Source organism: Prunus mume, linkage group LG4 (assembly GCF_029339155.1).
Source record: "Prunus mume cultivar Tortuosa linkage group LG4, ASM2933915v1, whole genome shotgun sequence".
NCBI classification, from domain to species: Eukaryota; Viridiplantae; Streptophyta; class Magnoliopsida; order Rosales; family Rosaceae; genus Prunus; species Prunus mume.
The window spans coordinates 3,173,077-3,200,205 of NC_142701.1; the positions used below are offsets into that span (position 1 = coordinate 3,173,077).

Below are 27,129 nucleotides of genomic sequence, written 5' to 3' on the forward strand. Positions count from 1 at the left end.
CCAAGATATACGTCGTAAAGTTAAAATTACCGTCGTATTTATTCACTTTATACGTCGACCTTATATCTAAACCGTCGTCTTAATTGTAATTTTTTTTTAATTTTTATTTCTTGAATTTTGTTATCATACGTCTGTAGATCAACTTAATGTCAAGAATTGAGAATAACCACGACGGTTTATATAGAAAACAGCCGACAGAATCAGATATGAGATCCCAAGAGTTACGAAATCTTACCAGATGGAACTTTGTTTCTCATCATAATTGGACCACAGAAAGACACAGATTTGCCTCTAAAATTTGATGACGGCAGCCACAGATTTGCATTTAGAAAGACAATTTTTTGGAAGTTGATGATGTGTGTGTGTTTGTGTCTTTCAGATACACAAACGCACACACACATCAACATCCAAGCAATTGTCTCTAAAATTTGACGACGGCAGCCACTGGTTTGCATTTAGAGAGATAATATTTTAGAGATTGATGATGTATGTGTATTTGTGTCTCAATTGAGACACAAATACACACACATCAACATCCAAAACAATTGCCTCCTAAGAGGTGAGACATAGGGCAAGAAGAAGTTGGAACCCTAATTGAAAACTGAAACTAAAAGAAAATCGAAAATGGAAAAAAACTCAAAGGTCTTAAAGATAAATCTGTAAAAGTTTCAAAGATATCCACGTTGGTTACATTAAAACTAACGCCGTTTAAGAAAGGAATCAACGTCGGTTCTTGAAAAAATGAGGACGTATTAAACATACAATCAATGTCGGTTATTAAACTCAAGGCAACGAGGTTTTGGAAACCCACGTCGGTTTAATATACAAAAACAACGTGGTAACTTATAATATTACTTATTTAAAAGTAAACTTTTGACGTGTAGCGCTAAACTAACCACGTTGTTTTTGGAATACAAAAGTCAAAAGGCTTTTTACTAACTACGTCGGTTCATATTATTTTAATGTCGTCACAACAACATACTAGGGCAGTTTTTATGACCACCGTCGTTGTATTTATCTTTATGATACTATATAAACTTTTTAGTCACCTGAACTAAACTTTTACGTTCTCTCTAAAATTTTCAGTTTTCTCTCAGGTTCCCTCTCATTTCCGAAAAGCTGCGTTTCTGATTCTCGTATCCCTCTCAACTTCTACATTCTTCCTCGTCTTCGTTTCCAAAATTTGATTCCGAAGGAAACTTTCTTTGCAAGCCAAAGGTTTGAAAACTTTCTCACTCCGTTTTTTTCTTCATTTGAAGTTTTTTTATTTAAAGAACTAGTCTCACTAATGTTTGAAACAAGACTCATGTTTGAAAATGCCAAATCTTTCAATGTTCGCACTCACAGGTCCTGTGAGGACGACGAGTTTTAAAACCGTCGTCTGATTTGTTGGGAGAACGTGGGAGAGAAAAAACTGGGCCATTTTTTTAATGAATTTATAATACAACGACGGTCTTATTTAATGACCGTCGTGTTAAGTTAATGACTACGTCGTATTAACACATCCACGTTTCTGTTGCTTTGCACGACGGTTTTGTTTTTTGTCCATCGTCTGAACTTTCATTTTACATCTGTATTTTACCTAACCATCGTTATTTTTCTTGCAATTTGTATTTCTTTGTAAGCATGGTTTCGAAATCTCAAAGTAAGGATTTTCAGGCATCAAAAGGTCAAGGCAAGGACATTGCAGTTTCAAAGGCACAATCTCTTCCAAGCAATCCCCCAAGAAGATGAGATTTACTTCATCTTCCGAGAAAGACCCAAGCTCTGCGACATTTGATGAAGTGACGAAACCTAATCGCGGTATCAACACATTGGGTCGTGTTGTGAAGAGAAAAATCCAGAAGATTAAGCATGTGGTTGAGTACAATAAAAGTGGCAAACCACATGGCAGGCTACTATTGAGATGCAGAGTTAAATTGGTATTTTGGCATGCACCAGAGTCTTTCATGTGGACAATAAATGGACTCAATTGCCCAAGGACCTGAAGGAGTAGATTTGGGAAGCTATTCAAATGGCTTATGTTGTTGAGGAAGAGGGCAAGAAGATGGTGTTGTCGTATGCTACCAAAAAATGGAAGGATTTTAAGTCTACCTTAACTAGGCAGTTTATCCTCCCATTCGCAAATGAGAAGGAGAAGTTAAAAGAGCCCCATCAGCTTTATAACTTCGTAGAGAAATATGAATGGGATGCCTTTGTAGCTTCAAGGCTTTCCCCAAATTGTGAGGCTATGCATTCTGAGCAGTCACAAAGAAGGGAGAAATGCGAGTACAACCATAGGTTGTCTCGAAAAGGGTATGTTGGTTTGGAGGATCAATTGGAAGAAACCATGCCCGATGAAGAAATCGATCGATTTCTGCTATGGAAGAAGGCAAGAGAAGATAAACAAGGAAACATCCTTGATCCAAAGGTTACATAGAAGGCAAAATTAATCGTAAGTTTCACTGACTCTGTTCTAAACTTGTAAAACAGAGGTTTTATTTTTCATTCAGACGTCGATCTTTTTATCAACTGTCGTTAGACATGAAACCCCACGATGGTTTTTAATCACCGCCTTTTAAAAAATATATAACGTCAGTATTTTTATAAATCCAACGTCTTCATTGAATTACAACGACGGTTTTGTGTTTCTGTATAAGGTTTTTTAAATTAAATTTTGAACTTTTTTCATATTCACACGCACACACACTCTCTCTCCCTCTCTATTTCTCTGCAATTGGTTTGTACACTATTTCTGGATCAGTGAACATTTTGGTTTCGTGTTTTTATCTATGATGTCAAATAAACGATGGTTATTTCATGGACCGACGTTTTAATGTATACAAAATGACGGTAGTTTTGGGACGACATATTAAATTATTTTATGCGTCTGTTTTTAAAACAAACCGTCGTTATAACCTGTTTACCACATCGGTTAATATTTTTATTAATTTATTTTTGATCAGTTTTACTATCTATTCACTCACTGACATTCCTCTCTCACTTTTGGGATGATTTGAAAAAACAAGTCTCTGAGGGCACTCGTTTAGAGCATCGATGTTTTGACCATGGCTTTGGGAACCCCGAGCATGGTGGGAGGGTCAGAGGTGTTGGAGTTGGGTTTCCCCAACTCAATTCTTCAATTTGCGAGACAGCAGAGAGTAAAATTTGCTGACAAATTGAAGGAAAGTGTTGTGGCAGCTGTGAGAGAGGAAACCAAAAAGATGGAGGCGGGCAAAGGAAAGTGTTATGGAGGCTGTCAGAGCAGAGAGGGAAATTATGTTGAAACAGTTCAGTCAACTAATTCCCAACTTTGATCCTAACATGCTTAGAAAAATTCCAACTACACCAACTACACCAATTACTCCAATTCCTCCAATTCCTCAAGAGCAAAGCCCAAAAAATCCAATGTCTAACAAAGCAAGCTGCTCTAATGTGAGAGCCCCTGAATTGGATGAAGACAATCCCACGAATGATGCTTGATGCTGATGCTGCTGAAAACCGTCAAGATCAAACGGTAAAATCTCTGACATATGCTTTTTCTGAATTTTATATTTTAAATGGACGTCTGTGTTTATAAAACTCGTCATCTAGTTTAACCTAGACGACCTTTTTATTGTGTAGCGACGTTATAACTTTTACGCAACGACTGCTATGTATGTACCGTCATCTATAACCTTTACCCTGTCAGTATGTTTTAGAAACCGTCGTTGATATTATGTACCACGTCGGTTTTCTTGATTTGTCGGAGTCGTTTATTTTACTTCATGAACACACTAACTTTTATTTCTCTATTAGCCCTATGCCAATATGTCGAGACCAAGTTGAAGTCTGCTAACGCGACCATTACAGTTCACATGCGAGGAAATGTTTGGCGATCATGATACCTGGCTCTTGAGTGAAGACATTTTATAGTTTGCTTCCATGGTTGAGATTGGAGCCACAGTGATTGCAGTATACATAAGGTAATTCTAGAAATCCAATTTTGTTTTTTTTTACTTTTTCTTTCTTTTAAATTAAAATCTTATTTAATTGAATTTCATATATTTAATTAGGTACCTATTTGACTATTCAAAAATGGCAAATATGGTAAAGCTTGTTGGCCTCGTGGACCCTGGACAAGTCAGCTCTCAATCTGGAACGTTATCTCACTGCTCAAAACATCTCTCAGAAAGCTTGAAAAAGGCAGATGGGGATCAATTTTACTTGGTGCCTTATAATCCAGGGTTAGTCCCCTTTTATACGTAATTGGTTCCTTGTAATATATTTTTTTTGTAGTGTATTTAATATATATGGATAATTTTGTGTAGGGGTCATTGGGTGTTAATAATTGTGAGACCAGCTAAGGAGACTGTCTATTACATGAATTCATTGCCAAACCGCTCTGTTGACGAGGACATGAGAAATATAGTGAATACGTAAGTTTATTAATGAAAACCTATGATGTTTTATATCTGCATTTGATTGATACGACAGCTTTTTCTAATACTGACATTGTAGTGAAAACACAACGACGGTATATTATAACTGACGTTATCAATCATTTACAACGTCAGTATTTTCTTGAAACCGTCGTTTTAATTGAAATACCACGTCGATTTTGTTTTTAATTTTAGGACTTTTTCTGTTAAACTTTCATTTAAAATTAACTTTGGTTATACGTCGTTTTTCGTCGTCATCGACGTTAGAATGAAACACAACGACGGTTCTTATTTTCCAACGTTGTATATAAACTACAACGTCATTTGTTTTACAAAACCGTTATCTACAATTATTTACCACGACGGTTAATAATTTTGATGCTGATTTTTAGTTTTGTCATTAACACTTTTTGTTTTCTTGAAACAGTTCAATCAAAATGTATAACTCTCACAAAGGGAAACAATCATCACGTAAATCACCCATATGGAAAAATCTACAAGGCACTCCTAGACAACCAACAAATGTAGAGTGTGGCTATTACGTGATGCGTTTCATGAGAGATATAATTCATGATCCAGGCCTAGCCTTTGAGAAGAAGGTAAAATTTAATATATAATTTCTTTATTTTAACACGTCGTTGTATTACTTGTAGCACGTCGGTTTTTTGTTCTTTATTTGCAGTTTGACAAGAAAAAGGAACCAGTTGTGTATAGTCAAGAACATATTGACGAAGTCAGGTTGGAATGGGCAGAATTCATGAACAAGCAATTACAAAACAATAATTGATAATATACATTTATTTAAAAATGTTTAGGTTTATTTTAATTTTTTGACAATGTATATAAACATATTTTTAGTAATTATTTGAACATTCATAAAAAAAATCATATGAAATATATTGTTGTTTCTAATTTTTTTTTTGTATAAAATATAAATGTTAAAATGAACTAAAATGTAAATTAATTCCCAAAATCCGACGTCTCATTCATCTTTACCCGTCTCTTATATATAAACCACCGCCATCTTGTTATAGCGGGAAACAAAGCATCGACAACATTTCTCAAAAATGACATTTAAGGTTGATATACACGTCGGTTTCTTTAAAAAACTGAAATCTACGAAAATATTTATAGAGACATGCAACATCTGTTACAGGTTAAATGGTGACGTTGTATTCATAAACAACATCATCATCAAATAGTAATAGATGTTGTAAATAACTAAACACGGCAGTTATTACATTGCGACGTTTAATGTTTACTAGGACGACATTATGAGTTACTTAACGTCGTTGTAAACTGATAAAACATCGGTTATGTACTTTCGTATTCAATTTTTGTATGACTTTTATATTTTATTCTTAATATTCATAATAATTTCAAAACAAATTCCATAAAATAAACTGACAACTACTATGCACTCATTGGAAGATTTTATCTCCCCTAAATCTTTAAAAAATTTAATGTTAAAATTATTTATATTTGTATTTAATTACTAATATTAAAAAAATATTCATAAAAAATCCGAAAAATAAACCGACAAATTCTATGCACTCATTGAGACAATATCTATCCCCTACATGCCTGAAAATTTTAATTTTAGATTTCAAAATTAGAAGTGATAACAAAAGTCAAAATAATTTAGAGACAAAGCACAATAGTTATTATACTTTCCATTACATAACCCTAAGGTTTATGTGATCCATTGGTGGTCATAAAATTGAAAATTCTTTAATATAGATTTTAGCCTAATAATATAGAAGGCATTGTTGTAAGCAGTCCATAGCAATTTTCGGGTCATTTTTCTCATACTTGTGTATTTTTTTATAATTATTGTAAAATTTAGGGTTTAGGGTTTATTGAAACGATGCCAGTTTGCTCTCGCTCTTTTTGGTCAATATGCACTTTCGAATCTTAGGAAACACACACCAAAGCTAATTTTTTAGTATTTTAGACGTCGGTTTTTGTATGGGCGATGTCAAAACACAATACAACGTCGTAAATGTAACATAACTGTCGTTGTAAATATGAAATTAAATGACTATTAGGTTGTATTTACAATCGTCTTTAATAAACGCGGTCCTTTGAAATTTTTGACCGGGATCTAAAATTTTCCGAATTTCCATTAACCCTAAAGTATTTCCTTCTCTCTCTTCAACGTAAATTTGTCTTAAAGTTTTCGCTCTCTCTCAAAGCATTATGTATTTTCTCTGAGCTCTCTCTCAAAGCATTGGGTATATTCTCTGAGCTCTCTCAAGCATTTGATATTTTCTCTTAGCTCTCTCTCAATATCCATGTAAGTATATTCTCTCAGCTCTCTCTCAGTATTCTCTTATTATTAGTTTGTATATATTCTCTCAGCACTCTCTCAATATTCTCTTAGTTTGTATATTCTCTTAGATCTCTCTAAATATTTTGTTAGTTTGTATATTCTCTTAGCTTTGGTTTCTTAATATGGGTTCTTTTATGTTTTGGGAGCTATATATGGGTTCTTTTTATGTTTTGAGGTTTGCATTCTGTTAAGGGTTCTTTGAAATGGAATGGGGATGGAAGAATTAGGCATTGGTTTTTTGTAAACCACTCGTCTAAATTTTTAGTATACGTCGGCTTTTTATTTATTACCGTCGTCATTTTTAGTCGACCATAACCCAGCCCTGTTCTTCAAAAAGAATACAAATATCTTGTTGTTTGCTTAAAGACGACGGTAAATAGACATACTGTCGTCTTAATCTATGTTACGAGACGATTATTTTGTAAAAACCATTGTCTGATTATTGTGCATTTTTTTTTTCATTTTTCCCACTTTGTTCTCTTCTCTGTCAATATAGTAGTGTTTCATTGCTGGTCTTTTCACTTTATTATATGTATGATTTTATAGTGTGTGAGATGGATAAGTCATGGATGCATGCGGATAGAAGATCAAAGGCATATGAGTTAGATGTGGAAGGATTTTTGAATTTTGCTGTAGAAAATCTTGTAAATACAACTCATATTCGTTGTCCATGTGTTAAATGTGGGAATATTCGATTGTTTGGAGTTGGAATTATAAGGGACCACTTATACTTTAATGGATTTGACCAAAGCTATAAGATTTGGACATGGTACGGAGAACCTTGGGAATGGACTACTAATGCTAGTAGAAATGTGGAAGAGGATGAGCAATGTGGGTTCAGTTTTGTTTATGAAGTAGTAGGGATGGATGATAATGATTTAGGAGATATTGGATTTGATCCTTATGAGTTTGCCACTGTGATTGGGAATGGAGATCAACCCTTGTACCCTGGTAGCAGTAAGTACATAATGTTGTCGGCTTTAGTGAAGTTATATCATTTGAAAGCAAAACATGGGACGAGTGATGTTTGTTTTACAGAATTATTGATACTTCAAGGAGATTTGCTTCCAGAAGGAAATACACTACCTTCCTTTATGTACGAGGTCAAAAAGACATTGTCTGCTTTAGGGATGAGTTATGAGAAAATCCACGCATGTCCCAATGACTGCATCTTGTATAGGAAGGATTATGAAGATTCAACTAATTGTCCTACTTGTGGTGTCTCAAGGTGGAAGGACGGAAAAGATTCAATCTTGAAAGAGGGTGTGCCAGCGAAGGTGGTGTGGTATTTTCCTCCAATTCCTGGGTTTAAAAGGATGTTTCAATCACATAAGATAGTTAAGAGTTTGACTTGGCATGCTGCTAGAAAATCAGTTGACGGTCAAATGTCTCATCCAGCGGATTCCCCGTCTTGGAAACTTGTTGATGATAAATGGCCCGAGTTTGGTAAAGAGCCAAGAAACTTGAGATTGGCTCTCTCATCTGATGGATTCAATCCCCACAGTTCTTTAAGTAGCAGATACAGTTGTTGGCCAGTTATCTTAGTTACATATAATCTCCCACCATGGCTATGCATGAAATGGAAGTTCATAACCTTATTGATTTCCAGTCCTAAACGGCCTGGAAATGATATAGACGTCTACTTAGAGCCTTTGATTGATGATTTAAAATCTCTATGGGATAGGATTAGAGGAGTGTATGATTCACATATTCGGAGAATACTTTACACTCAGAGGTGTATTACTGTGGACAATTAATGATTTTCCTGCTTATGGAAACTTATCTGGTTGTGTCGTTAAAGGATATAAAGCTAGTCCAATATGCGGCGATGATACACCTAGTCACAAGTTGAAAAATGGCCACAAAATTTGTTACATTGGGCATAGAAAATGGTTACCAATCAATCATCCATATCAAAGGCAGCTTGCAGCTTTTAATGGGAAACCTGAATATGGCACGCCTCCGGAGCCATTAACTAGAGAAGAAGTGTTGCACATGGTTGAAGATATTAATTACATATCGGGCTCGAAAAATGGGGGAAGTGTTGGTGAGAATGATGGTGACAGAGTTTGTTGGAAGAAGAAATCAAAATTCTTTGATCTCGAGTATTAGAAATACCTTCATGTGAGGCATGTCCTAGATGTTATGCATATTGAGAAGAATGTTTGAGATAGTATCATTGGTACATTGCTGGAGTTCTCTGGAAAAAATAAAGATGAGATTGCTACTTGGTTAGATTTATTGAACATGGGGGTCAAAACTGATTTGCAACCCGAGTATGGACAAAGATGTACTCGCTTGCCCCTAGGGCCTTGGAATTTGTCAAGAGTAGAGAATAGAGCGGTTTACAATTCTTTCTATGGTATGAAGGTTCTTTAAGGTTATTGTTCAAATATAAAAAATCTTGTATCTTTAAAAGACTTCTTGGACTTAAATCTCATGATTGTCATACCTTGATGCAACAATTGCTCCCTGTAGCAATTCGTTCTATTTTGGAGAAGCCTGCAAGGTATGCAATAACTCGATTGTGCTTCTTCTTCAATTCTATATGTGCAAAGACGGTAGATGTTTCCAAGCTAGATAAATTGGAAGAAGATGTAGTAGTTACTTTGTGTTTGCTTGAGAAGTACTTTCCCCCTTCGTTCTTTGATATCATGGTTCATCTAGTAGTACATCTTGTCAAAGAAGTTTGTCTATGCGGCCCAGTATATTTTAGATGAATGTATTCGTTTGAAAGGTATATGAAAGTGCTAAAAGGGTATGTTCAAAACCGTAATCTTCTGGAAGGTTGCATTCTTGGCGGTATATATTTGAAGAAGTTGTAAAGTTTTGCACCAGTATTTATCGATGTTAAATGCAGGTTGGAGTGCCTTCAAGCCAGAAGATGGGAGTTTCGAAGCCATTATCAGGTTGCACAGTAAGCTTAGTTGATCTGGACTTGTTAAACCAGACACATCTATATGTCTTGGAGAATACGGCGGAAGTCCTACCTTATATCGAGTACGTATGACTTTTATTTTTCATATGGAGTGCCATATAAAATATTATTATTCTTTATGTTTATCTTATATACAAGGGACTGTAATGCTTTATTTTTGGTGTGAATGTAGGGAACATATGATCCACATCAAGACCACTTATCCAAAATTTAGAAAAAGAACAAAGTGGCTGCAAGATAAGCATGATAGCACTTTCATTCAATGGCTCCACTTTAAGGTATATATATGTTATTGAATGACATGCATATTCAACTTTTAATTTTCTTCCATTCTATATGTTAGATTGAATTAAGGTATATATGATTAATTTGCAGGTTCAAAGTGAACTTAATGGGGAAGAGCATAATGGCGTATCAGAAAATTTGAGGAGGCTAGCAGCTGGTCCAAGCATGGCAGTGCCATCATACAGGAGCTATCTTATTAATGTTGTTAAATTTAACACCAAGGCACAAGATGATGTGCGAACTGTCCAAAATAGTGGAGTTTATTTACTTGCACATACTATGCAAGTTGCTAGTGCCAAGGATAAAAATCCTATTGTTTCCAATATGGGTTTTTATGGTGTTATTCAAGAAATTTGGGATCTTGACTACCAAAAGTTTAGAATCCCAGTCTTGAGGTGTGATTGGATAGATAACATTATGGGCCTTGTAGTTGATGAACTTGGATTTACCCTTGTAGATCTGAGTAAAATTGAATATAGGAATGACCAATTTGTTATGGCTTCTCAAGTCAAACAAGTATTTTATGTTGACGACCCAATGCATCGTGGTTGGTCGGTAGTGTTATCAATGCCTAATAGAGAATATAATGATGTTATTGGTGATGATGTGATAGGTGATACTAGAATTGAGTGTGAGCCATTTACTAGAGGGATACCAAATGTTGACACATTCGATGACCTAGTGGGTGAGTTTGGGAATGAAAATATTATAGATGAGTGTGAAGATATATGGATTGATTGATTGTTGTAATGTATGACCTTAGTTATTCAGTTAATTGTATGACATTAATTCTTATCACATTTTCATTATGCAGGCTTTGCGCAAGGCAAATCAAAAATTAAAAAAGCTGGGCTAAAGCTTTAAAGTACGACGGCCAGGGATAAAAATTGGAAACACTGACTTCTAAGATAAAAACAACGTCGGGTTTCAAAAAGGCAACAGACCGTAAAACAAAAAAACAGACATCTGAAAAAGAAATCAAGACGGTTTGCTTAAAATAAACTGTCGTCTAAAGCTCAAAATAAAGGCCGTCCAGTTCCATTAACTATCGTGACAGACGTTCTGCACGTTTCCTAGTCTAAAACAACTGACGTCTCGCGCATACATACATCATGACAGGTCATACAAGCGACTTTTAAAAGGACAACCATGTCATTATGTAATAAGAACCGACGTGGTAAGTAATTACAACGTAAAGCAGGTGGATCTGTAGACATAGTGAAGTAATTAACCATGTCCTTTATTTTAAAGCAACAAACATTGAATCTATAATCCACGTCGGTTATGTTCCTATCCACGCCTTAAATACTATTTATAACCTCAACCTTTGACATAAACTGACGTGGGGGAGAGTTTTGTACGTCGATATTGAGTAATATTCTATCATTTTAAATATTTTAGACATTGGTTATTTAGAAAAACTGACGTCTACCTCTGTTAAAGGGCCTTCTTTGTACTATTTAAACGACGATTCTGGAAAAAAAAAAGACGTGTCAACGAGTTAACATGTCGGTTTGTACTATGGTTCGCGACGTGAATAAATACATAAGTGTCGGTGATGCCTAGTGCAGGACGTGGTTATTTTATTTTACGGCGGTAATTGAAAGACAAATGACATGTAATACTTTTTAAACATCTATTGGTTTGTGTGTACGTCGTTGTTTATGGTTCGCAGGTCGGTTTTTTTTAACGTAATAAATATTTACCACGACGGTTTCTAGCTTATCCAAGTTTTTTTTCCTTCACTTAGAGACGTGGATAATTATCTGTACGTTGGTTCTTCTTTTGATCTTGACATGTAACAGTCTTTAGACGTCTCTGTTTTCATAAAGCCATCGTCTAATGTTGTCGGAGATTTCATTTTAAGCTAATTATATAGTAATTACACGTCGGTTAGTAATAAATCTGGACGTTGAATTCCTTAACAATGTCGGTTATTAACCGTCGTTGTTGATAGTACAAAAGATGATGGTCGATTTCATGACGGTTGGAAAACCTTCTACACGACGGTGGTTTCCCGTCGTTTATTTCAATTTTTGTAGTATGATGAAAGAAAGGCTTAAATGTTTGGATGCAAAACTAGGTAAAGGAAGCACACAATAGGGAAGGATATCAGAGCCTTGTAGTGACTTAAACACACACAGCCTACATCATATCAATGGGTAAATCCTTTTCACAAATGTCAGCAAGCAACATAGTATCTGCAAAACATCAAATAGTTCAAAGTATTCGGTGAATATAATGAGATCATGATAAGAGGAATCTGGGAAGTTGTAAGAGTAGAAATAAATAAAACCCTCTCAAAGAATGGAATAAGCTCAAATTAGCTCACTAGGGTAGTCTCCACTATTCTTCTAAAGAAATCTAAGTATGGCACCTTGTGAACTGAAATTCCAATTGCGTGACGATGTGTATGGCAGAATTCTGATGCAAACACTTTCATGGCAACACATCAACAAAGAATTAGTGACAATGACATTGCATATACATCTTCATTAGTAAGCAAAAGAAATCTTTTACTAAGACTTAGACATTGAACAAGTTTCATCCCACACCCGAAACCTAAATGAAACATTGTCCTCGATGTTTAAAAGAAAGGAAATGCAATGCAGTAACCAAACTAGACATAAAAGACACAAAGGAATCAACTCTTAAACTAAAATAAAAACAACAACATAACGTGGTTGGGTTGCCAACAGATAGGGTGTGGTGAACTTATGGGAGTCAACAACTTGTGTTTCCACTACATCATCCAAGTATTGTTTCAACCGCTGTCTATTCACCTTGAAAGTTGTCCCGTCCCTTAAAGTTCTCAATCTCAACAGCTCCATGAGGGAAAACTTGAAGCACCTTGAATGGCCCCAGCCATCTAGATTTCAATTTACCTAGAAAGAGATGCAAACGTGAGTCATACAATAAATCCTTCATAACTTGCTTGAATTCTTTCCTGAGAATGGCTTTATCATGATAACATTTGTCCATTCTTTGTAGATTTTGGCATTCTCATAAGCTTCGCTCCTTAGCTCCTCCAATTCATTGTTTTGCCATTTTTGACATTTCCAGCTTCTTTGAAATCAAAATTGAACTTTTTAATTGCTCAATATGCTCGGTGCTCAATCTCCATTGGTAAGTGACAAGCTTTCCCAAACATGAGTCTATAAGGGCTCATCCCAATGGGAGTCTTATAGGCTGTCCTATAAGGCCACCATCACTAATGATAGCTCTAGGAGTTCCAAACCTAGTGAATATCATATATCTCAGGAATTTTAGGACAACTTTGTGATCATTAGTTCTTGTAGCCAACGCCTCCACCCATTTGGATACATAATCTATAGCAACAAGAATGTAAGTATAACCCAAAAAGGAAGGAAAATGTCCCATGAAATCTATACCTCATATGTTAGATTGAAGAACCTTAGCTGCTGTTTTCTTGGCACCAAACCGACCTCCACATGCAAATTCGTGATTGAACTTGAGTATGCTTTGCTGCTAATTCTTCGGGACACAACTCCTTATGATTTGGTTGGGGCTATGTTTGTGATAGGACATACCCCGAATTTCTCAAAACCCGAGACAAATCCTGTGGAATTCCCGACATCACCCCGATGTCGGGCCCCCATCTGAAACTATATCCTCTTTTCCCAAAAAGGAATAAGGGCCCGAGACTTTCTGCCGAAAATTCGGCAAAGTCTCCCCTGTAAATGGAACATTTCCCAAAGATTCCAACCTACATAAAACTCATTTAATATCCCAACTGGCAGCATGCACAATGTAATAACATGCAATTCACATAAATGGCCTTCGGCCTTCGGACAATTTGTAACCAAACTACCAACAAAGTTCTTAACCCAAAAACACCTTAAACAGGGCAAAAATAAGTTCAAACACACTTATGAATGCCGAATGCAATTCTCATCATCTAACTTTCCCAAATTCAACATGTGAGGTTTTCACCTCCTAACACAATCACATCTCGTTCTCACCCGAATTTCGGGACCAACGACGAGGTCCGAACCAATCTCAATAAAACAACATGAGCAAAGTTTAGCCCGCGGCTGCACCTAGGCACTACCCTAGGCTGCCTACATACCCATATTAAGGGATCAAGCTACACGTAGTTCTTTCATACAAAATTTCCAAAACAATCAACTTGCAACCAATTACAGAAATCCCAACAAAATCTTTTTCAAACATCATTCTTTCCCAACTCAGGATAATAATCCATAATTCATCTCTCTAATAATCACATAATCTCCCCATATGCTGGAAAATCCAACGCCGCGTATGGGGCCTGTCTGCACGCTGGATAATCCTACGACACGTGGGACCTCATAAGCATATCACAATATGTCCCCATATGCGGTACTACCAACGCCACATATGGGGTCTGCATTAACATCTTTGGATACTCCTCGACACGTCGCGACCTCACAAGCATATCACAATATACCCCATATGCGGTACTACCAGCGCCACATATGGGAGTGCATCAACACGCCGGCTACTCCTCGACACGTGCGACCTCACAAGCATAACATAATATTCCCCATATGCTTTGGTACTACCAACGCCACATATGGGGTCATCAACATGTCGGCTACTCTTACGTCACGTGTGACCTCATCATCATATCACAATCTCTCCCCATACGCGGGTACTACCAAGCCCACGTATGGGGCACTGTCCTGCCGGAAAATCCTACGACACGTGGGACCTCACAATCACGGGTGGTACTTACACAGTAAAATTAAACATGTTTATATCTTTATACTACATATATTAATTTCCAATATAGAATCCGATAATCCCCCACTTTAAAATCATAAACTAATATCCTAATCCCACATAATCAACATACTCAACTAACAATCAAGACCTGTCCCTAGGGTAATTATAATCCTCCTAGGAAGGTAAAACTACCTCGGAAGACTCTCGGTCAACCAAGGGTCAAACTACCCAAACTTGGTCAAACGGGCCCATGGGGCCCACAGCCTCCAAATTCCAATCTGAAAGTTCCTATAGGTTCTACAAGGCTTAGGACACACGTCCTGCAAGTTTGGTCCAGATTAGACGGTCGGATCACTCACAATCGCACGATCGGACGGCTACTATAACCCTAACCCTAAGGTTGGCATTTTGGGAGCATCTGGGACTCCGTTTTACGATCCGTCGAATCCTACACGATCCTAAGGATGTCCAGATTAACCTATAAACAATTCAAGACCATATGACGATCCAAACCTATCGAACCTAGATAACGCGCAATATGCGATATCCGATCGACGACCAAACGATATCCAAATTCATATATAAGCATATCGTCGTGCTCGGGACGACATGATAAGTATTTTAGGAACCTAAGCTCAGCCAAATAGTGGCCCACGCGCCGGGCAAAAGGGATTCCGGCGATCGAAAGACCTCCAAACAGCCAGCCAAAACTTATACCTACATGATCAGCACCTAGAGTGGAGCAACTTTTGTTAGGGCCTACCCCAAAAGTCGACGAAGTGGCGGAATCGGAGGTGAAATGGGCCAAAACTTCCATCGCTTATTTAACTACCAAAACGCAGAAATTGATCCTAAATAACACAACCAGCAGCTAGAATACATTAAAAGGATGAGAAAGCATACCTAGCTCGCAAGATTTGGTAGCCGAAATCGCGGAACGAGCTTTGGAAAATATGGGTAAAAACCGGCCGTGTTTTGCAGTTTCCGGCGATCGAGGTGGCTGCGACATCGGGATGGAGTGGGATGGAAGGAGGAGAAGTGGCGGTCCTTTTGGGACCGGTCCGGCGCAATTAGTGGTGAGCGTGGCGATAGCAGCGGTGGAACTCACCGCTGATAAAGGGGTTTCGCGACAGAGGAGAGAGAGGACTGCGCGAAGGAGAGAGAGAGAGAGGTGAGGGCTTTTCGACTTTATCAAACCCTTCGCACAATATTTACGGTTCTGCCACTCAAGGTATTTTGATCGTATCTCTCTCGTTACAACTCTGATTCGAGCCCACTACGTGTCTACGGACCCATCTCGCCGTGCTCTACGCAATGGTACAGTCGAAATTCCAAAATTCCTTCCTGGTCAAAAAGTCAACTTCAAACCTAATAAAATATTCTATGGGCAAAATGGTCCTTTATCTGAATAAATTACTATTTACCAATTTATTTAGGACCGGGTCGTTATAGTTTGCACAAATATGGATCATCCCAGAAGTAATATTTGGCTGTGGCAGGGAACTTCTTTCTTTCCTGAAAAGTTAAATCATCTCTCAAAACACCACTAGCAAGATAATTAACCAAATCAGCATATCATGGTTCTTGATCATGAATGGCCAATAGTTGTTCATCCGAAAAAGATTCATTGAGGGGTAGGACATCCTTATTCTCTTGGTTACCATCAATGAGACGAAAGAGATGATCAGCAACAACATTCTCACACCCTTTCTTATCTCGGATTTCTGAATCAAATTCTTGTAACAACAATACCCATCAAAGCAAGAGTGGCTTAACATCCTTCTTGGTTAATAAGTACCTAAATGCTGCATGGTCAGAATATACAATCACTTTAGAACCAATAAGGTATGAACAAAACTTCTCTAAAGCAAAAATTATAGCAAGCAAGTCCTTCTCAGTTGTAGAGTAATTGAGTTGAGCATCATTTAATGTTAGGCTTGCATAACGGATGACATGAGGGGGCTTATTCACTCTTTGACCTAGAACTGCACCAAGAGCATAGTTAGAAGCATCACACATTAATTCGAAAGGTAAAGACCAATCTGATGCCTTGATAATTGGAGTTGATGTTAGTTCAAGTTTCAAAGTGTTAAACGCATCTAAACAATCTTTATCAAAGTTGAAAATAGCATCTTTGGCTAAAAGATTGAATAGAGGACGAGCAATTTTGGAGAAATCTTTAATAAAACGACGATAAAAACCTACATGTCCTAGAAAACTCCTCACTCCCTTCACTGAAGTAGGGGTTGGTAAATTAGAAATCAAATCAATTTTTTCTTTGTCTACTTCAATACCTTTGTTGGAAATAGAATGGCCTAACGCAATACCTTGCTTCCCATGAAGTGACACTTCTCCCAATTCAAAATCAGATTCGTTTTTTGGCATCTTTTAAGCACTAATGGCAAGTGGTTCAGGACAATTATTGAAAGAGGATCCAAAAACTGAAAAGTCATCCATAAACACCTCAATGAACCTCTCTATCATGTTTGAAAAATAGGCATCATGCATCATTTGAAGGTAGCTGGGCATTGCATATACCAAATGGCATTCGTCTATACGCAAATGTTCTAAAAGGGCTTGTGAATGTTTTCTTCTCTTGATCCTTCGGGGTTATTGCAATGTGATTATAACTTGAAAAACCATCAAGGAAACAATAATGTGAGTGACCAACTAGCCTTTCAAACATTTGATCAATAAAAGGTAAAGGAAAGTGCTCCTTTCTAGTGGGCAGTGTTTTGCTTCTGATAATCAATGCAAACTCTCCATCCCGTGATGGGTCTTGTTGGCACTAGCTCATTGTTCTCATTCTTGACCACTATGATGCCTGACTTTTGGAACAACTTGGATAGGACTCACCCATTTGCTATTTGAGATAGGATAAATGACTCCTACATCAAGTAATTTAAGTATTTCAGTTCTTACAACATCCTTCATATGTGGGTTGAGTCTCTTTTGGGGTTCATGAGTTGGCTTGGCATCCTCCATCAAAATTTGATGCATGCACATTGTAGGGCTTATTCCCTTGATGTGTGCAATGGTCCATCCGATAGCATTCTTGTGGTATCTTAAAACTTTAATCAACTTGTCCTCCTCTAATGGTGAAAGGTCAGAAGTTATAATGACGGGAAGGGTTTCTGTCTCACCAAGGTAAACATATTTAAGGTGTTGAGGAAGAGGTTTGAGCTCAAGTTTAGGTGGCTTGACAATGGAGGGAACTAGTTTAGTGGTGCTAGGTTTAAGAGGCTCTATAATGGGTGAAATGGAAGAATGAAATGGTTTCAAAACCTCAAGGGCAGCTACCACTTCCATGAACTTAAATTCATCAACAAGGTCACCTAAAGGTTGTGTCAAAACAATTTCTAAATCATCATCAGATTGTGCCTGCACAAATTTAGATAAAACTAGGGAATCCAAACTATCAATTGAAAAACAATCAACTGAATTAGAAGGATGAGTTAAGGATTCAAACACTTTGAATTCTACGGTTTGGCCAAGGACTGTCATTTTGAGGATGCCATTTTTAACATCAATGAGAGTGTTTGTTGTGGCCATGAATGGTCTTCCAAGCAAGATAGGTAGCTTACGGTCATGAATAGGTGCATCTTCCATGTCTAACACTACAAAATTAGTAGACAATATTAGCTTATCAACTTGAACCAAAATATCTTCAACTATACCTCTAGGATATTTCACTGAGCAATCAGCAAGTTGTAAACTGAGTGTGAGGGATTTCAACTCTCCCAAACCTAGTTGAAGAGACACTGAATAAGGCATTAGATTGATACTTGCATCTAAATCCAACATGGCTCTCTCAGCTCGTTTATTTTCAATGGTTATGTCGATGGTAAAACTGCATGGATCTTGAGCTTAGGAGGAAGCTTCCTTTGAAGGACAACACTTACATTTTCAGGCACCAATACCTTCTCATGAGGGCTATACTTCTCGTGTGTGAATTCAACTCCTTAAAAAATTTACCATAAGTTGGCATATTCCTAATCGTATCAAGCAAAGGCAAGTTAACATTGACTTTACTAAGTATATCATAAATTTCAACAAAAGATTATCGTGTTTGTTTGTAGCAAGACACCCAAGGAAAGGAATTGGTGGCAAATAAGGGTTCTCAGCCTTGTGCATTAGATGTGAAGTTCTTGATGTGCTAGTGGGAATTGCTTCCTTTGGTGTGGCCTCGTCCTTGCGTTCATCACATGCATTCACGATATCATTATTAGTAACTTCATTGCCAACTTTATTATCAATAACCTCACCACTTCTAAGCACTAAGATTGCTTTGGCTTGCTCGTGATGCTTGGGATTCACATATGTTTGGCTCGGGAATTTTCCAGGTTCTCTTTGGTTCAAACTATCCGCAATTTGTCTCAATTGAATCTCCATCTTGGTAAGGGCAGCATAATGTTGTTGAAGAGCACCATTAGTAGTTTGCTGGAATTGCAAAGTATTTTGGGCCAACAACTTGACTGTGTCCTCCAATGAACTTAGTTTGGGTTGGAATGATGAACTTGCTTAATTTTGATTGTTGCTCCAAGAGATGTTTGGGTGATTCCTCCAACCAGGATTATAAGTGTTCGAGAAGGGTCATTTCTTGGCCTTTGGTTGTACGAATTCATCATATGGTCTTGTTCATGGAAAAACGTAGGATAATCATTACTAGTTGAACACATGTGAGTTGAGTGTCCTTGAACATTGCAAATAGCACAAACTTCAACTTGAGGAACTTTAGGTACCATATTGAGCACAACATCGAGCTTCCTTTGTAAACCAACAACCTGTAAAACAAGCTGATTGTTAGGACTAAGCTCATAGACACCTACACTTTTACATCTTGTATCTTCATGTTGAGCATTGGATCCCAACATCTCAAATATGTTATATGACTCTTGAGCATTCTTTTTCTTTAGAGCTCCACCTGCAACATTATTGACAGTCGATTGACAACTTTCGGTTAGTCCATCATAAAAAAATTTCATTTGTAAATATAGAGGTAACCCATGATGTGGACATTGCATTAGAGTTCCTTTGAAATGCTCCTAGCATTCGTTGAATGGTTCGCCATCATGTTGTGAGAAGTTGAAAATCTGTGACATCAAGGTGACTGTCTTTTGAAGGGAGAAAAACTTCTCTAAGAACTTCTTAGCTACAGCATCCCAAGTGGTTAGTGATCCAGGGGTCAACGACATCAACAGAGACTTGGATGAAGACACTTATTACTACTACTCCAAGAACTTCAAGCAATGGTTTGTTCGACATGCAATACCTGAAAACAAAGAAAAACTAAGGAAGTAAGCAATAGTAACAAGACTCTTAATTAAGTTCGCAGCAGTGGCGCCATTTACTTGTTGGATAGATTTTACTCTATCTATTTCTCGCAAGTGCACGAATCAATTATAGTATAGGAATGCAAGAACGAGGTCATTCCATAGAGACTTGGATGAAGACACTTATTACTACTACTTAGACTCACAAGTAACCTTAAGACTAAATAGAATTTTAATGAGGTTGAGTTTAGTTGTTTGGAGCAAAAACTTACAAAAAGGGAATGCTAAATAGCAAGTAACTGAAAATTACTAAAAGGGAATGCAAAATAACAAGTGACCAACAAGTAGATGTTTAGAAAATTTATAGACAATAATGAAACAAACACTAGGGGTTCAACTTCACCATGACAATCCAATTTCAAGCTACAAGTTAACAATCACCCAAGTTGATTAGTTCAATTTATGGAGTTCGTTCTTTCTTACATATGATTATCCATATGGTGTATGGTTTTAATCAAGTCCTCAGAATACACAATTTAGCTATGGTGTTTAGTCTAAACTATGAATCTGAATCCATTAAGCTTAAGAAGAACACTAAGGAACCAAGTAAACATTTAAACATGGTGTTTGTCGTAAATGCATACCCACTCATTCACTAATCAGTTCAAGAGTCATATGGTGTTTATGTAAGCTTGAACTAGATAACCAACATGCATGTCTTAATAGTGGCCAGTTATTTAAACATGCATAAAGATTCAACTAAGAACAAGTGAATGAGACCAAAAAATAATAAGTAATCAATAACTTGAAAACTTGAAACTGTCTTGTTAGGCTACATTGAAACCCTAGTTATGGTAATTAGTTACACCCCATTAATGGAAAGTACAATTGAATCATAATAAAAAATGGAGAAGGTAAGAAAAAACCATGAAGAAAGAATTATGTTGTTGAAGAGCTCTTTACAGCTTCCACCATGTATGGTTGCAGCAAGAGATGAAGAGTGGTGTGGATGTGTGGATTGTGTTTGGTAAATAATGGTGATGTGCTTGGGAAATGGTGGGAATGTGAAGGGTGGAGTGGTTTCTGGGAGAGGTGTATGAGGTTGTGGTTGATGAATGTTTTAGTGAGAATTGTGTTGGGATGGGTCATCTGGTAGGAATTGGAAGAGAGGGATTGTGAATCCCAGGATGTGATTGATGAAAATGTTTGGAATGGAAGTGGTATTTATAGGGAGAAGGAAATGGGACATCTAATTTCAATATGTCTACCTACAACACTTGCAATTGAAAATCAGTTTCTTGGCTGCTGCACTTCACCAACAAATCCCACCATAAGCAATACCTCATGCATAGCTCATCATGACCAACCATCAATTAGGTCATGCTTAGGTCAGAATGATGAACAAATTATTGGGCTCACGAATTGGGTGCCTCTTAATCAAATGACGACTTTGAGCCCCCGATCCTCAAGTTCAAAATGTCTTCTTTCCAACCACATGTAATTTGGCCCAATCCAAGCTCTGATGAAGAAGGTACATCCTAAACGAATTTCTAACTCAGTTTCCAGTTTTTGTACAATTTTGCACCATTTTGCTCCATTTTACTCCAAATGCCTCGGGTGGTACCTAGAGCTCAATAAACTGAATAACAAGTACAAGTTTTATTTTAAAACTTGACCATACAATACGGTAAAGTGCTACAAAATGATACAGAATTATGCATTGATCACGCTCCCTCTTTGAACCACAACTAGATCTAATTTGTCAATCCTTAGCTTCAACCATAGCCGAAAAAAATTGGACAATGCTGCTTTATGGGTTGTCATCCCAACTCCATTATAGTGTCACTTTTCCGCTCCAATTCCAAACCCCAACTGCACAAACCCATCACAATCAAATACCAGAATTCATGTTGCTCATCCCCAATCCCAAACCCTTCTCCTCCCCTTAAGCTCTTCAAGACGCCAAAGCTCCTTTTCTCTGCCAACTCTAAATCCAAGTCATAAGATTTGAGCAGTGGGCAGGGGAAGTGGAAAAAATTTTGGACTTCAAGATCTGTGGGTGTTGTTAAGTTCATGCTTTTCCTCCTCCAATATACCCATTAGAGGAAGGTTATTCTTTTCTCGTTCTATATGCTCTTTGCACTAGAGAATGTCAAAGAGGTTTTTCCTTATGTTCTTTTTGCCAAAAAAATTTCACTCTAGTAGTCATAGATGTTTTCTTTTCTCTTTTCAATTTTTTTACTTGTTATAAATACATAAATTGTGGATGACCACCATTACATCCATTACCTCTACATTTTGATATTTTGTAACCTATGCAATTAATAGCCTTTGATTCATAATTTGTGGGTTATAGCTTCCTGTCATTGTAAGCCTATAAATAGGTGATTATCAAAGAAGAAGATAAACAAGTTTTAGAGACTAATTTATGTTGTCTTCCTCTACTCTTGATTTCTCTCTACAAATTCTCTTAGCAAATAACGCAAACATCTAACTAGAGGAGTCATATTGCCAATGGTGAAGGATCCTTTAGGTTTGACAAGACTCTTAAGTTTGAAAAGAGCATAATTTATTTGCTCAAGGGATACTAACTCAGCTTTGTTCCAAAACACAACATAATGGGCAGCAGAGGTGTGTGGTAATTTGAAGAAGGAATCTAGGATAGGGACACTAATAGAGACATATTTTCCTCCACAGCGGACAGAAATGGATTGATCTTGATCATTTATGTCAATATCGATGGAATATTTGCATAAAATTCCTTCACAATATGTTCATTATACTATTGAATGTGTGTGCACAGAGGTTTGAGAGAAAGCCTATGGACAAGTTCTAGAAAAACCTTAGGTATAGAGAGTAGATTAAACACACATTCAGACAGAATTTTTTGAAAAATTGTGACAGAGTCAAAATGAGATTGCTTAGTGGAAGAAGAGAACCTTTTGACAATCAAAGAGGGTTGATTGCCCGGGGATGAAGGATGAAAGGATGGACCAGCAGAAGGTGGCGCTTGAGTGCCTGAGGGAGCCGGGTTTGTGACGTGAGAGGGGCCAAAGGTGTTTCTTCCATTGAAGCAGAGAGAAGAGAAGTGGGATGCGAAGAAAATAGAGATAGAGAAACTGAGAAAGGGGTGGAGAAACTAAGAAGAAGAGGAAAAAAAACACCATTTTTGTTTTTTGTTTTTAAGAACAAATGCGTAGTGCAACTTTAATCTTTTGGTCCAATACCTATAGATTTTTGTAGGAACTCAAATCCGGGAGAATCAGGTGATTTGGTCAACAAATCTGCACGTTGATGCTCAGTGGGACAATAAGTAAGTTGCAAAATTCCATCTTCTACAAGATCCCTAATAAAATGATGTCTAATATCAATATGTTTGGTTCTTGTATGTTGTATGGGATTCTTGGCAAGGCAAATGGCAGATATATTATCGTAGTGAATGAGGAAGGTGTTCTCAATGACCTCGTAAACTCTTAGCATTTGTTTCATCCACATTAATTGAGTGTAACAGCTTCCTGCAGCAATATATTCAGAATTAGTGGAGGAAATGGTGACACTAGTATGTTTTTTACTTAACCAAGAGACTAAGTTCTGTCCTACAAAGAAACACCCACAGAGGTGCTTTTTCTATCATCAACACACCCAGCATAGTTTGAATCATGTAGCCTATAAGAGAAGTGTTGGACTACCTAGAATACCAAAGACCATGATCAATGGTAGAGTTCACATACTTGATAATCCTTTTCACAGATTTGTGATGGGATTCTTTTGGATTAGCTTGAAATCTAGCGCATAGTCCAACATTAAAAGCAATGTCGGGTCTGCTGGCAATTAAGTAAAGCAAGCTTCCTATCATGCTCCTATAAGTTTTTTTATCAACAGAATCACCATTTAAATCTGCACTTATTTCAGCTTTGCTATACATGGGAGTTCTAGCTTTCCTAGCATTATCCAAGTGAAATTTTTTGACAATATCTTTAGCATACTTGGATTGGCAAATGAATATCCCATCAATACATTGTTTTACTTGAAGACCAAGAAAATAGGTGAGTTCTCTAACCATAGACATTTCAAATTCACTTTCCATCAGTTTAGTAAAATCATTCACTAATTTTTTCGAAGTGGCCCCAAAAACAATGTCATCAACATAAACCTGAGCAATGATCCTATCTGAGTTGCAAGTTTTTACAAATAAGGTTTTATCAGTAGATCCTCTAATAAAACCTTCTGCTAAGAGAAAACTAGACAACCTTTCATACCAAGCTCTAGGGGCTTGTTTAAGACCATAGAGGGCCTTTTTCAGTTTATAAACATGATTAGGATAATTTAAATCTTCAAATCCCTTTGGTTATTCAACATAGACTTCTTCATTATAATTCCATTTAAAAAAGCTGTTTTGACATCCATTTGAAATAGTTTGAAATTCATGTAATAGGAAACAGCAAGCAGAAGTCTAATAGATTCTAATCTAGCAACATGAGCGTAGGTCTCCTCAAAATCTATACCCTTAACTAGAGTATAACCTTGAGCAACAAGTCTAGCCTTGTTTGTCACAACTTTTCCTTCATCATTTGATTTATTTTTGAATATCCATTTAGTTCCAATTAAGTTTTTTTCTTTTGGCCTTTTAACTAAATCTCACACATCATTCCTTTTGAATTGATTTAGTTCCTCTTGCATGAAAATTACCCAATCATCAAGGGAGAGAGCTTCCTTGATGTTCTTTGGTTCAATTTGAGACATAAAACACACATGACTGATTTCTTGTTTTAACTCCAACAGTGGGGTCAAATAGGATGACATCACTAGCATGGTTTCTACCAACCCAAGGAGTAGGACTAGGTTCCACTGGTTCTGTATGAACAACCTCATGAGGTATAGGCTCAATAGATTTAGGTGGAGGTAGTTCAGTGACAACTGACACAGGGTTTTCCTTTTCCATTTCAAACAAGTTAACATCATCATCATAACAAGGGATTGAATCATTCAAAGAGTCATCAATAACAAGATTACTAGATTCCATCATAGTCTTGTTCGTTTGTTAAGAACTCTATAAGCTCTACTATTGGAATCAAATTTTGCTAGATGCTCCCTATCTCTCAAAATGTAACACACACTGCCAAAGATTCTAAAGTATTTTAAGTTAGGTTTCTTATCATTTCATAACTCATAAGGTGTTTTGCTAGACATTGGCCATAATAAACTCTATTTATTACATAACAAGCAGTGTCTATAGCCTCAGCCTAAAAATGTTTGGGCAATTCCTTACTAGAGAGCATTACCTTAGCCATCTCAATTAGAACCCTATTTTTCCTTTCAACTACACCATTTTGTTGAGGTGTGATAGGAGATGAGAACTCATGTCTAATAACTAGCTCATCACAGTAATCAATGAAGGATGAGTTATCAAACTCAGTTCCATGATCACTCCTAATTCTAGACAAAAATTTTACTTTTCTAACTTTTTCATTTTGCATTTTATTCATGATGGATTTAAAATGAACAAAGTTTTCTCCTTTGTCTTTTAGAAAAGCAACCCAAGTGAATCTAGGGAAATCATCAACAATTACCAAGATGTACTTCTTTCCCCCAAGACTAATGGTTTGAATCGGTCCAACTAAGTCAATATGAACAAGTTCAAGGAGTTTAGTGGTAGTCATGGAGTTAACAGTTCCATGACTAGACTTTGTCTGTTTTCCTAATAGGCACCCACTGCACACGAATCTTGAGGAATTACCAAACTTGGGAATACCTCTCACTATTTCCTTTTTAGATAGAATCTCAAGGTCCTTGAGATTGACATGACCTAATCTATGATGCCACAATGTGATACAGTTGTCAATTGAGAGATTACAAGCAGCATCTTTAGGAAACAAATTAGTCTCCACACAGTAACAATTATCAGTTGATCTTAAGCCAGTCAGGATAGTTTTTCCTTTGTTATTTGAGACAATACATCTTTCTTTAGTGGAACGAACATCGCAAGTATCTTGATCACAAAGTTGACATATGCTTATTAGATTTGATTTTAGATTTTCAACAAACAAAACATTTTCAAGTTTATCAATCCCTGGAGTAGATATGGTTCCCTTTCCCAAGATATTAGACTTGCTACCATCACCAAAAGTTACAGTACCAAGACTGGATATGGGAGAGAATTTAAGGAAGGAGTTCTTATCACCAGTCATGTGTCTAGAGCAACCACTATCAAAATACCAAAGATTAGAGTTTTGAATAGATAAAACATTTAAGACAACAAGACAGGTTTCATTATTTTTCTTTACCCATATCCTTTTGGGTTGGAGATTTAATCTTGTGATAAGGCTTTAGAAGTTTTGAGATGATAGCCATTTCTTTTAAGAGACTTTGGATTTGACCTTCTAAGATAAAAGAACCATTTCTTAATTTAAAGGAATTAGGTCTTATGTGCCCCCCTTTTCTTACAAAAGTGACATACTGGGATGAAGGAGTCTCTCTTAGAGGAATCTAATCCATAGGGATAAACTTTAGGTTTTTTGACTTTTGTGGATTGATACTTCTCATAAATGGATTGACCCATCGAAAAAAATGATGTTTTGTACAGAGGCTGACTTGTATTGATCCATGGTGATTTTGGATTCATCCATTATTTGCACAGAATCCACAGCTTTTACAAATTTTACTTTATTATTCATCTTAACAATTTCTGAGGTGTATCCAAGACCAGACTTGTCACCATAAGATTTTCCTGAGTTTATCATGTTGTCTATTTTCTCAGCACCAATGGTGAAATTAATTTCTCTTTTTCTAGACAGATCTAAGTCAAACTTTAACTTTTCAATTTCTTGCTTAAGTTGACTCACACGAAAGGAGAAATCTAAGTTTTCTTGTTGAAGCATAATGACTTTATTTGAGAGATGCACACTTTGCTTATTTATATTGTAAGACACTTTCACAAGTTCTTCATACTTTTGAATTAACTCTTGTTCACTATCAATGAGTTCTACCTCAAGATCCTCACAAGATTCAATGGTGGATTTTACCATAAGAGCAACGACACTTTCATCATCATCATCAGAGTCGTTTATAGACTCACTTTCACTATCACTCCAAGTGGTTGTTAAAGCTTTATCTTTTGAATGACTTTTCCTTTTAAGAGTGTTTGCACACTTAGGAGCTATATGTCCTATTCCA

At 36.8% G+C, this 27,129-nt stretch overlaps 1 protein-coding gene across 1 annotated transcript; it reads left to right on the forward strand.

Annotated features, from left to right (window-relative positions):
• Positions 1–7,700: 7,700 nt before the first annotated feature.
• On the forward strand, positions 7,701–8,489 carry LOC148917673 (uncharacterized). The gene has a single exon (XM_089050371.1). It carries the CDS (start codon positions 7,701–7,703, stop codon positions 8,487–8,489), a length of 789 nt encoding a protein of 262 aa, XP_088906497.1.
• The last annotated feature ends 18,640 nt before the right edge of the window (positions 8,490–27,129 follow it).

Bases quoted from the DNA above. Each gene is read 5' to 3' on its own strand.
- LOC148917673 (XM_089050371.1), top strand. From the start codon at position 7,701: ATGTTGTCGGCTTTAGTGAAGTTATATCATTTGAAAGCAAAACATGGG.